The sequence below is a fragment of the Pseudonaja textilis genome, chromosome 1 (genome assembly GCF_049901715.1).
Source record: "Pseudonaja textilis isolate UNSWEBS1 chromosome 1, rPseTex1.2, whole genome shotgun sequence".
Taxonomy (NCBI): Eukaryota; Metazoa; Chordata; class Lepidosauria; order Squamata; family Elapidae; genus Pseudonaja; species Pseudonaja textilis.
In genome coordinates this window covers 66,562,943-66,575,725 of record NC_141990.1, presented here as the reverse complement: position 1 = coordinate 66,575,725, position 12,783 = coordinate 66,562,943, and the positions used below count along the sequence as shown (strand labels likewise).

Below are 12,783 nucleotides of genomic sequence, written 5' to 3'. Positions count from 1 at the left end.
GTAACCAGGAATCAGTAACCAGGAAGTGTTACGATACTCTCACTGCCTTTATTGCTGCTTGCAACCGCACCCTTAATTATCTAATTACATTGCAGTTTGGTGCTTAAAGCTACAAACACTTAAACCTAGGTTTATATATTTATTCACCCAAACCTTGTTGGTGTATCCATATGCCCAACATACTCCCCTTTTGGGTGATATAAATATATAATACCCTTACAATCTAAACCCATACTTTTCACAACTCTCTTGGTGCTTAATGGCACCTTGGGCTTTAGTAAAATTATCAGCTATATTGTCCTCCGACATGCAGTACTCAAGCTGTATCATTTTACTCTTTACAGATTGTCTAACGTTTAGATACCTTAAATCTGTATGCTTGCTCCTAGTTTTTACTGCAATATTCGTGGCCATTTGAATTGCTGCCTGATTATCTTCATGTACGATTATAGGATAATTTACAGTTATACCCATATCATTCATCATTTGTTTATACATAATTAACTCAGTACATAATAGCGATAAACAGGAGAATTCTGCCTCCATAGTAGACAAACTTATATGCTGTTGTCTTATTGACTTCCAACCTATTAATGTCTTACCCAGCATTATGGCTGTTCCTGAAGTCGACTTTCTTGTGTCTCTTTCTGATGCAAAACTAGCATCTGCATAAGCACTCAGTATGAGATCACCTTTTGGTTCTAAATACAGTGCATGGTGTAATGTTCCTTTAAGATATCTTAAGATTCTCTTCAATGCATTCCAATGACATTGAAGCGGATCATTATTATGTCGTGCCAGTTTATTAATACTAAAAGCTATATCTGGCCTTGACCAATTGCTAATGTATGATAAGCTACCAATCAAAGATTGATATAATACCTTATCAAACTTGGGACTTTGAGCATCCATTTTGCAAATATCCTGACTCATTGGAGTCTTTGCAGTCTTACAAAGTTCCATCTTATAATCTATTAGCAATTTAGATATCTTATCTTCCTGAGATATCTTAAAACCTTTCTGTGTTTTCACTATATTTAACCCTAAATATTTCTTTATCTCCCCTAATTGCTTGATTTTTATTTTCTTACCTAATGATGCTATAATTTTATTTAGTCTCAGTAATCAAGGCAATATCATCAGTGAACAATAATAATAATGATATTTTCCCATTTGTCTCCCTTTTAAATAGACATGGATCGGCTAAACCAGCTTTAAACCCTATATTGTTCAGTTCTTTTACAATATACTGGTTCCATTCATAGCCCGATTGTTTAAGACCATAAAGGCTCTTTTTTAACAACCAACAATCATTATTATTTTCACCTTTAAATCCACTAGGCTTTTTCATATATACAGTATGTCTTAGTGGAGCGTGCAAGTAAGCAGTTTCCACATCTAAATGGTTAACTATATACTTCTTGCTTGCTGCCCACACTAAAGCTGCCCTTAACGTTGCTGCTTTAAGACTAGGTGCAAATACTTCATCATAATCATTGGCACTTTGTCTAAAACCTTGGGCTACTAATCTTGCCTTATGGATTATATTTCCATCTTTATCAGTCTTTATCTTAAAAATCCATTTGCAGCCAATGGGTTTTATATCAACAGGTAATCTCACATTTTCATAAACTTTCATATCCTTCAAGGATTTCAATTCCTTATTCATTGCTGCATACCAACTTTCCTTATCTTTAGAAGGATATCTTTTTATCTCATCCACAGTATATGGAACTTTATTAACCTGGCACACTGTGTTAGCCTGGTATCTATCAGGCGGTCTAGATATTCGTGTAGTTCTTCTGGGAATTACAGGGCTTGTATGAGGACTTTTTTGAATTACTACCTGTTCATGTTCCTCAGCTTGCTCAGCTATTTCTTCCTCTATGGGCTCTATCTCTTCCTGTACTTCTCTCTTTACTTTATTTTTAAAGTTACAGGGATAATTAATGGGATTTCTATAGGATTCAATAACCACTTCTTTATTGTTATCCTGTTCTAACTTATCCCATCCTACGTGCTCTAGAAATTGGGCATTGGCACTACATAACACCTTAGATGTGCCTTTCTCCCAAAATCTATATGCCCTATGGTTAGCTTCGTAACCAACGAAGAATAATTGTTTAGCTCTGTGTTGCCCTTTACGCCTGAGTTGTGTAGGGATATGCGCCCATGCTGGTGCACCAAATGTGTGCAGGTAACTCAGATCAGGCTTCCTGCCATGCCACATGGTGAATGGTATTTCACCAGTAGTTGAGTTAACAACGTTGTTCAATATGTTATTGGCACACATTGCAGCCTCCCCCCACAAAGAATCAGGTAATCCAGAATCAGTTAACATAGTTCTAACCATTGCCTGTAGTGTTTGACCTCTTCTCTCAATAAATGCGTTGTGTTGTGGTCTGTATGGTGCAGATTTCTTGTGCTCTATTCCAGCTACCTTTAATCTATTCTGGAATTTGCTGTTAACAAATTCCGTACCATTATCTGTCACCAGGGTTATCAGTTGCCGTTTAGTCTTTCTTTCTGCAAACTTTAACCAGTTGAAGAAATGTTGATATGTTTCAGTTTTGCTTTTCATTAGGTAGCAAAACCCATATCTAGAGTAATGGTCCATAATGCTCCGTATATATCGAGCACCCCCCATACTGGGTTTCTTCGGACCTATAATGTCTGCAAATACTACTTCTAAAGGTTCTTTAGTTTTGAAACCATTTAGCCTATTTGCAGGCAATATTTTACTCTTATCTTCACAGCAGACATTACAACGCAAATATCTATCACAAGGTTTTAACCTTATTCCTTCAGATAACTCTACGTTTTAGCATTTTAAAATTTACATGCCCCAAACGCCTATGCAATAAATGGATACATTCATTATGAGGCTTTATATTGTTAAATACAGTCTGTGCCTCCCCTTTCTTACTATCATTTAAGACATACAATGTTCCATTTAAAGCTGCAGTTACCCTTTTGTTATCTTTATCAAGTATGCACTTATTATCCTTAAATGTAACTACATATCCTAGTTTATCTAATACTCTTACAGAAAGTAAGTTCATCTTTAACTGTGGTACATACAACATTTTTATATTCTGGTTTAAACATGGACAGTATGCAATACCTTCACCCTTGGCCTTGAGGTGCCAGCCATTCGCGAGTGATATATGCTGAGAGCTTGTAGACATTTTTATAAACTTTGTCTTATCTCTCGTGATGCAGTGGGATGCTCCACTGTCCACCACCCATACATCATTCTTCACATCACAGTTGCTAAACGTGGCTAGTTCAAAGGATTTCTTTGGCTTCTTTACATTCTGGCGTTTTCCTTTTCTGCAGAATCTTGCCAAATGTCCTCTGCCTCCACAATTAAAACACTTTTTAATTGTGTATGCCGTCGAAGATAAATTCTCTTCTTCCGGGTGCTTTACTTTACATAGCTGGTTTCTTTCAAGCTTTGAAGATAATTTCTCTTCTTTATTAGGCTTATCTTCTCTCAGCTGGTCACGTTCACACCTTCTTCTGGCTTCTTCTAATAGCCTGCCGGTTATCTCAGTTACTGATAAACTTTCCTTTGGCAATACCTCTAAAGCAGTCACAAAATCATCATAGCTTCGATCCAATGAAGACAGTATGATGTATACTTGTTGCAACTCATTAAATATAAGCTCTTTTTCTTGTAATTCATGAAAAATGCTTTTCATACAGTTTAAATGAGTTAACATGTCTCCATTCTTCTCAAGATGTGTTCTAAACAGCTTCCGTGTAAGATTGATATGAGCTCCTACACTGTCTCGAACATAAATCTTCTTGAGATTCTCCCAGCAGTTTGCAGCATTTTCCACTCCACGGATATGAATCAGTTGCTGGTCAGAGAGAGTCAGTCCTATGATGCATAAAGCCTGCTCATTCTTTCGTTCATAGTCTTGTATCTTTTTGGCATCCTCTTCAACAGTAGGATCTAAGTTAGATACATCTGGTGGGTTTGTTATTATGTCCCACAAACCTTCTCTTCGTAGAAGTAAACTACATTTCATTGACCATGAAACATAGTTTGTTCCATCTAGTCTGGATATCATGGACAGACTTGGCAAATTTACTTGTGCCATTGCTCTTCAGATAAATAACTATTCAACAAACAGTTTGTTCTTACAGTAATGTGCAACTCACCCCAAAACTCTTTCTGCTATAACCTGGTTAGTTAGACTGTGCTCACTGCTGGGCCCATAACCAATGTTAGTGTTTGGGGACAAACCCCCAAGCAGAGTGCACAGCAGCAGTCAAGCCAGGCAGCCAAATGAGAGAGAGGCTGGGCCCAAGAGTATACACACACTGGAGACAAAAACACTGTTTGTAGTTTTAAATAGTTATTTAATTCACACAGAGTTTAAGCATTGTCATTCAGTCCATATGTCATTATCCAATATATCCATCCAGTAACTTAGTTCATTAAACTAGTCAATACAATGTCCTTATCTTCTCCTTCCGATACCTTTCTCTCAAAGACAACGCTGAGTATGCACAGGATATCAGCTCACCAAGTAAACAGTCCTTTTGTTCAGTAGAAACGGTATCCAGCACAGTAGCCAACAAGCAGACGTCTCATACAGGAGTAAACAGCAGGCAGCAGAGAGACCAGCGACCAGGGACCAGGATCAGTAACCAGGAACCAGGACAGTAACCAGGAATCAGTAACCAGGAAGTGTTACGATACTCTCACTGCCTTTATTGCTGCTTGCAACCGCACCCTTAATTATCTAATTACATTGCAGTTTGGTGCTTAAAGCTACAAACACTTAAACCTAGGTTTATATATTTATTCACCCAAACCTTGTTGGTGTATCCATATACCCAACAGAGGCGCTGGCTCCAGAGTGTTACTACAGTCAGTGGGTGAACCTGCTGCCTCTTAGCGTACCCCCTGCTGGCTCCCTTGCCTCTTAGCGCCCCCTAAGGCATCCCACTGCCCCCCAGGGGGCAGTACTGCCCACTTTGGGAACCACTACATTAGATTCAACTCTTGTTAACTATACAGATAAACGCTTACATCTTGATATTGTATGTCTTTAGCAAACTGTAGTCCTATCAAAAATATTTAAATGTCTTGATCCATCCATTTTATCCCTTGTTTACGCTCAACTATGACAAGCATAATTATTTTTTCTATTCTATATTCACATCACCTGCACAAAGTATGGAAATTTTAGCTTAGTGATAATCACGTCAGCTTAGCAATCAGCTATTTTATATGATGTAGAATTTCTGTTCTTTTGGCATTTCTCCAAACTCAATATTTTGTAAGATCTTAAGCAAAATGTTACTTGACTGGAATCTAATGGATCAGATTTGTGGTTGAAGGCACTTTTAGATCTAGCATAGTTATTGGAAATTCAAATGGCATCTGACATATACTGCTTCTTGCTTACACACATATACTTACTCTGTGTTGTATAACATAGAGAACTTATGCATAATTATTTCATGTCTTGGTTAAATGTTAAATAAACCTGCTTTAACGAATAGCACCTCCCTGATATTAATGAAAGAGTCCCTTTTTTCATAAGATTTTTCTTAAGAGCTGAATCCCTTTCCAAACAGGAAAGCTTTATGTGTTCAGTTTACACAAATAATATCTCATTAAGGATCTTATATGAATACCTATCTCACAAAATGGTCTCTGGGTGGTATACAACAATAAATAAAAGCAACAAATATATAAAAAGTCATTACAAAATATATAATTAGAAAACAGTGCAACTGGGGAACAATGTGAAACTGTGCAGAGACTATCACATTTGCCATCTACTAATTGAGAAGAAATTGTGAGTGTAGGAAGACCGTGAAGATTGAGCAGTGCCACGCCATCCATCAAAAAGGGATACTGGGTGAAAATTGTCCAGTATATTAGGGTCCAGCAATGGAAATGAGGAAGTCCTCTTTAAAAGGTAAAGGAAGAACCCACCATTCAAATATAAATTAACCATTGCTAGAGATACCCCACCCCCCAATCCTTTCACAGGCCAGGAAAGGTATGCATCTAAAGAGCAGGTGACTGAGCTCACCATCCTAAAGACCTGTCCACTTCCTAAAGGTTCAAACCATTCCCAAATACCTGGGCAAGACTCCACCCTGGTTCTCTCCTTGAGACTTGCAACCAAGGCAGTATCTTAACTACAAGTGAATCCAAGTGATTTTGTCTGACAGATACTGAGCAAATTCCTCCACACATCTTTGCAAAAGGTTCTCAGACTCTTTATCTAAGAGGACTCGCATCACCTGAAACAGAGTTGTGGGATGCTAATGAATGAAATACAATAAGGGTGGATAAGTACTGCTTCTTTACTGTTTTGCTGCCCTTACCACTACAGGTAGATCTTGTGGTACAAGGATGGAGAATAGTAGGATCCCAGAGAGGGGAGAGTTCACATCGGTACTATTTGATGCATCACCTCGGCCTCCCATTGTCCCAAGTGACAACCAAAGCTTTGAATAAACTATGCATCAGAATAACAGAAAGAACCTCCAGCTCCTTCTGAAATGTATCAGGGTTCATCATTTGCCAGGGGTAGATCCATCTAATGGTTTCAGTCTCCGTGAAGTGGAAAATGGCACTATAGAATCCCATAGGAACCAGGGCATGACACCAAGAGCTCCCTCAATTTTAGATCACGCTAGAATCACCAGATTTCCAGTATAATCATTGTCCCATGTCGGACTCGAACTGAGATAGAGCCAGGGTAACTCAAGCCACCTCAGAACCCATTCCTAGAAAGGGCAGATTACAGTCCCCCAGAACCATAAGTCTGGAGAACTTTCCTACCAGCACAGAAATGGAGTCAAAAAGCTCAGATAGGGAGGTTGCTATGCAAGAAGGAGGTAGATATAACAGCAACAGTCCTAACTGATCCCCAGAGCTGAACTTAATGAACAGGGGTTCATATCTGGTGACCTGTAGTACAATACCACTGAAAGCCATTACAGATTCCCAGATCACAATTACCACAATATCACCTTTGTCCAAAATCTGGGCTGGTTCCACACCTGAAGCCTCATTAGTCATATCTCTGAAAATGTACCCCCATTTCCAGACCTACCCAGGGTTTTGATAATACATGCCAAGTCGGTCCACTCATCAACAATTAAATCACTGATAAGGGAGGCCTTGTTGCAGATAGACCTGGCATCAATAGGTGCAACTTTATATATTCTCTTCCATTGGATATCAGTATGTGTCTTTTTTTTTCCCTTTTAAGACAATAAAGTAACATATAAGCTAGGTGAAAGTGGTCTTTACATTCCTCTATTCTTATACAAATGTTTATATTTCATTGCTCCAAGAATCAAATGGCTATTCCTGTTGAGTCAGTGCCTTCAAGGACCACATATTTTTTAAATATATATATATAGAAGTTAGGCAGGTTGTCCAGTGAAGTCAAATGGATATTAATTCTTAACATTAATTTTATAATCTAGAGTCTTCAACTTACGACCAGCTGGTTAGTGACCAAAGTTACTATGGATCCCCAAAAGATACGTACACCCAAGTTCCAATGTTGCAATATCTGCTCCCCCTCCATGATCATGTGACTCGGCAACTGATCCACATTTGATCGTGACTGTATTTTATGTTGTTTTTTTCTAGAAATCAGCCTTTATTTCTGGTTTCCAGAAAAAGCACACCTTGTGAAAAAGTATTGCCCTAACAACCATTATGTTTGGTTAATAACCACCTCAAAGAAAAGGTCATAAAATGCAGTATGGTCATGTGATGATTACAATTGTTACAACTTAATGACCATGTTTACCAAGGGCCAATTACAATCGTAAGTCAATTGCTATCTTAATTAAAATAGAGCTGAAAATAACCCTGAAATTGGAAATAAATCCTCCCCACAAAGCCATATATATGCACATCATAGAAAGTGATGCAAAACAAGGATTTAGTAGTTTAAATATTAAACAACATATAATCAAATATTTATAAATCCTATCATTAAAAACTTATTTACAACATGAAGCCATAAAAATGTGGCAAAATACTTTTTAAATAGTTCATTAATTATTGGCTCATTCATCATCATGACCTGTGCTAATCACACTGGGCTACCAGTGTGCTCCACAATTTTTAGTCCGCAGCTACAATCTCTGCATTCCTCCATTTAAGGTTAATATTTTTCAGATCTTCCTGAAATGTTTGGTGCCAGGTTTTCTTTGGCCTTCCTCTTTTTCTGCAACCATCTGGTAACATCCAGTTGATTTTGCTGGATGTTGCTCGCCATGTGGAACATGTTTCCAGCAAAGTGCGTTCTTCATTCTGTCACAATATCAGAGAGTCTTCAGGAATTATTTCTTTGTAGAATTTACTTGTTTGTAACATGGTCACAATATGAGATTGAAGAATGCTGAGACAGTGTTGTTGGAAGACTTAACGAATAATTCTTGTAGTTTTTCCCCATTTTTTTCTATGTTTATGTGTTATTTTAGTTGTATATTCAATAAAGTTTCTTTTTTTAAAGAGTTTAATGTGCCTTATACTATTTAGATACTAACAATCTGGCAATGATAATGGCTGGGTTCAAATATGATGCTTAAGCTATAATGTATTATCTTTGGTGATGGCTTCATTTTGCAAATACAATGCTTGTGGTTTGTAATTTCTAATTTATGTTGTAATATGTTCAGTTAAAATATATTTAGTAAGCATACTAAGTTATTTCTATAGATATAAAAATCTTGAAATAAATCTTATATGTATTTCTAACCAAGTTGCAAAGACACTTTTTAATCACAGTGAACTTTCAAAATTATAATTTTTAGATCGTGCTAGTAAAAGCCTTGATCAATTGAAATATGTATTCCATGAAAAAGATCCGGCCATAGGCGAAAGTACAGCTACATTGGATCAGTTATTTCCTAACTTGGGCCATGAAGTAAGCGAAGATAAAGCTTGGCAGGAGCTACAATACAGCCATGCAGGTTTGAAATTTTCCATTTGATTTTTTTTCAAACTAGAATTATTATCTTAAGTAAAACATATTTTACTATTGTGTTATAGTTAATCAGCTTAAAGCATTATTACGTCAACAAGAAGAAAAGGGGAATGAAATATCGCCTTCAAAGAAGCAAGGAATGTTACCCACAGTAAGTATTATCCTCTTTTTATCTCTTGTTACATGACCAAATAATTATATATCTGTTTACAGAACAACATACGTAGTATTTATGTTGTCTCATTTGATGAGTTATGTAGTTACTTAACAAAGCATTAGTAGGCTAGCCTATATATAAGCTTTTGTATTTATTTTAAGTTACCTATTGTTAGTTCAGCATTATACATATAATGAATTGTGTATGATATGACAAGACAAAGCGTAAGGATGAAATTGAAGAGAAAGATCTGAATTTGTTTGGTTGTCGAGCATATGTAAGCACGTTATGGTCCTTTTAGTTGATTTTAATAGTAGAGATGTGGTTCTGAATTTCCTGCAAGTGTCTTTATATGTACCATATATTGATTTTGAGTCATGTTAGCGCAGTAGTTAGAATGCAGTAATGCAGGCTAACTGCCCACAGCCTGGAGTTCAATGCTGAGGGGGCTCAAGGGCCTTCCATACTTCCATTCTTCTGAGGTTGGTAAAATGGGGACCCAAATATTTGGGGGCAATATGCTGACATTTGTAAACCCCCCAGATAGTACTGTAAAGCACTATGGAGTGGTACATAAATCTAAGTGCTATTTGTATTGCTATTTTGCATATGTGTGTAAAAGTTTCAAAACTTCTACTTGAAGGAAAAGTTAATTACTGAATCCATTGATCACTTTTGACAATTCAAATATTAAATCATTTTTCTTCTGAGAGATGGAATAGTGTGGTTTTCTTCTGGAAACCTGCAAATGCAGTTTGATCAAAAACATAATTGGACATAAAAGCATATTAAACATGTATGTGTTTTATTTGATTGTAATAAACATTCCCTGTTATTGTTCATTGTCTTTTTCTGCTAAATGTATGGAGATGCAATGGTAAATACAGTAATATTTCTTCAACTTTTTTTAAGCTGATGAAGGGTTTTGCCATGTTAAGATGTTGTTTATTTATTGAACACTGCCAATTTATATGCTTTAATGGAAGTTAATTAAAAATATTTCCCAGTTAGAAGTTATTCAAAAGAAGAAAAAACATTAAAAAGTCTCTTGAAAAAGTGGAATTTTAATATAAAATTTTAAGGAGTCTCGGAGACTACTTAAGATTCTAGAGAGGAAGTGAGTTCAAAAGGATTGTTCATCATAAATCAATTTTATTTATTCATTAAATTTCTATGCCACCCATCTCACTAATACAGCGGGTTACAATAAAATAAAAAGTTAAAATAAAACCTTAAAATAAAATAAAAAGTTACAGGTGCTAAAAACAATCAAAATTAGAATAAAAAGTTTAAAAGTTAAAAGCCAAGATGATGGGTAGCCTGACTCATTAGTCATCCCACTGTAACAGGCTCCTGTTGTGGCTTCATGGCAAAGTAGCAAAGCCAAATTTTAAATTGTTCCAGAAGGCCAAGAGTGTGGAGGCAGCTCTCACCTCTAATGGGAGACAATTCCAAAGCATGGGGACCACAGCAGAAAAAGGCTCTTCTCCTGGATCCAACCAGGGTTTATCCCACAACATTGAGTGGTTCAAAATATCTTGACATAGCAAGTACCATATATTTTGCAAACAGTGTTATTTGGGTATTCATTCATTCACTTACTAAAATTTATAATTTGCCTGGTTCCAAGATTCTCTGCAATTTAAAAGTATATAAAAGCCTTGCAACATAAATCATAAAGTTAAACTTGAAACATGTCATTAAAACACTTCAGAGAAAACAAACAAACATTCCTAACACTCTGGTAAAGAGCCAGGTCTTCCAAAATGATAGGAATGTGGGAGTTCTATGAATTTCAAGGCATAGCATGTCCCATAGCACTGGGGCCATCACAGAAAAAGCTTGCTTCTATCTCCCTTCCCCCTTTGTAGTCCTTCAGTCCAGAGGGGAAACCCATATCCTGAACCTCATTTAATATAGAAAATAGTATCTTGATACAGAATAAAATATATAAAGATGAAACTGTGATGAAAACGTGTCAGGATACTGATAAAGGAGAATATTTATAGCTCACAGTTGAAATGAGGGGTCTTTGGTGCTGTCTGAGTTTGGTTGTTTTCTTGCAGACATTTCATTACCCAAACTAGGTAGCATCATCTGCTTCAACTGGTGCAGAATGCAGTGGTGTGGGCAGTATTTGGGGCTCCCAGAGCGGTCCATGTTACACCTTTGTCTGCGAGCTACACTGGTTGCATTCTGGGTACAATTCAAGGTGTTGGTTATTACCTATAAATTCCTATCTGGTATGGTCCAGGTTATTTGAGGAACCGTCTCACCCCATGGGATAGGCTTGTCCCACTCCTGCAGGCAGAGGAGGTATGCCATAGATTCCGTAAATCAAGGAATTCCAGCTGGCAGGGTCAAGGAGAAAGAACTCTGTGTAGTCTCTGCCCTTTGGAACATTTTGCCCCTGGGTTGAGATTGACTCCCACTATCCTGACCCTGAAAACCTGACTGCCAATTGGCCAGAAATTCCAAAGGGGGGAGTACCATTTTGGAGGTAGATGATGGACTAATAGTAGATCCCATCTGCCCCCCTCTTCATCTTGCTTCTTCCCTTCTCATCTTTTAATTGTAATTTTGTATTATTTTAATTATTTTGTATTCTTATTGTTATGGTTTTTACCACTCTTAATATGCTTGTAATATTATCATTAATGTAAGCTGCCCAGAGTCACCTTGTGGTGAGATGGGTGGCAAATAAATTAAATAAATAAATAAACTGTCAGGATAGATTAATGTCACATTTTTCCTTTCATTGATCAGTAGAGATATTTGTTCTGAGGGAAAATAGCTACTATCCCTTCCAGTTATATTTTTCCGCTTTTTGCACACATTAGAATTTGTGTCATTTCATTGTTCCTTTAAATAGGTTTTTTCTGGATCCATATTATTTTTTTATATACCAGATGTTCTTTTTTATAGTTGTAGTATATTTGTATAGCTTATATACCCAAAATGCAAAATGTGCTTTTTAAAAAGAAATTGGTAAGCCTTTTCATTAAAATGAATAAAGATCATAAACATGGCCTTTCAATCATGATATCTTATTGGACCAATGGAGACCCCCATTGTATAGTAGCTCTTTTTCTTCCTAAATGGGTGGTTTTAGTCTGAGATAGTGGAAGGTGAGGAATCATCCAGTAGTCCCTGATATGTCGGTTTTTGTGTCTTGGGAGTCGACTTTTGATAGAGATTAAGTTAGCCTTCTCTTTCTTGGTCTTTAGAAAACATCAAGAATAGATTTATATAAGATATACTTTCTTAGTTTTAGGACTGACTGACTGACTGAATAATAAAAAATAAGCAAGCAAGCATCTTAGGGAGGCCATCTGAAAACATGAAAACCACCATAAATGTGCCCTGATTCTTTTCTGGTGGCAGTCTAGTATTCCAGTTAAGAAAAATTATAAGGTGATTAGAAGTTGGGATGGATGTGTTCACAGAGATTGAGATCAAAATGGTCTTTTTGATCCCAAGATATTTAGCAGAAATCCCAGTTTGTTATCAATTCAAATAGTTCAGTCTATCAACAAAGAGTGGCCCAAGATCCTTTGAAAAATACTTATTCCAGCTTACATACATATTAATGCTTGTGCATTGTCTGTACATGCATATGTACCTCTGTTTGGATTA

At 36.7% G+C, this 12,783-nt stretch overlaps 1 protein-coding gene across 5 annotated transcripts in view; it reads left to right on the top strand.

Annotated features, from left to right (window-relative positions):
- The window catches only part of SDCCAG8 (SHH signaling and ciliogenesis regulator SDCCAG8), a 115,361-nt gene that overhangs the window by 3,901 nt on the left and 98,677 nt on the right, over positions 1 to 12,783 (top strand). For all 5 annotated transcript variants that reach the window (XM_087936797.1, XM_026705237.2, XM_087936802.1 and 2 more), the window contains exons 2-3: positions 8,818 to 8,976; positions 9,056 to 9,141. In XM_087936797.1, the coding sequence (XP_087792923.1) occupies positions 8,818 to 8,976; positions 9,056 to 9,141 (245 nt within the window). The remainder of the gene's footprint in view (positions 1 to 8,817; positions 8,977 to 9,055; positions 9,142 to 12,783) is intronic.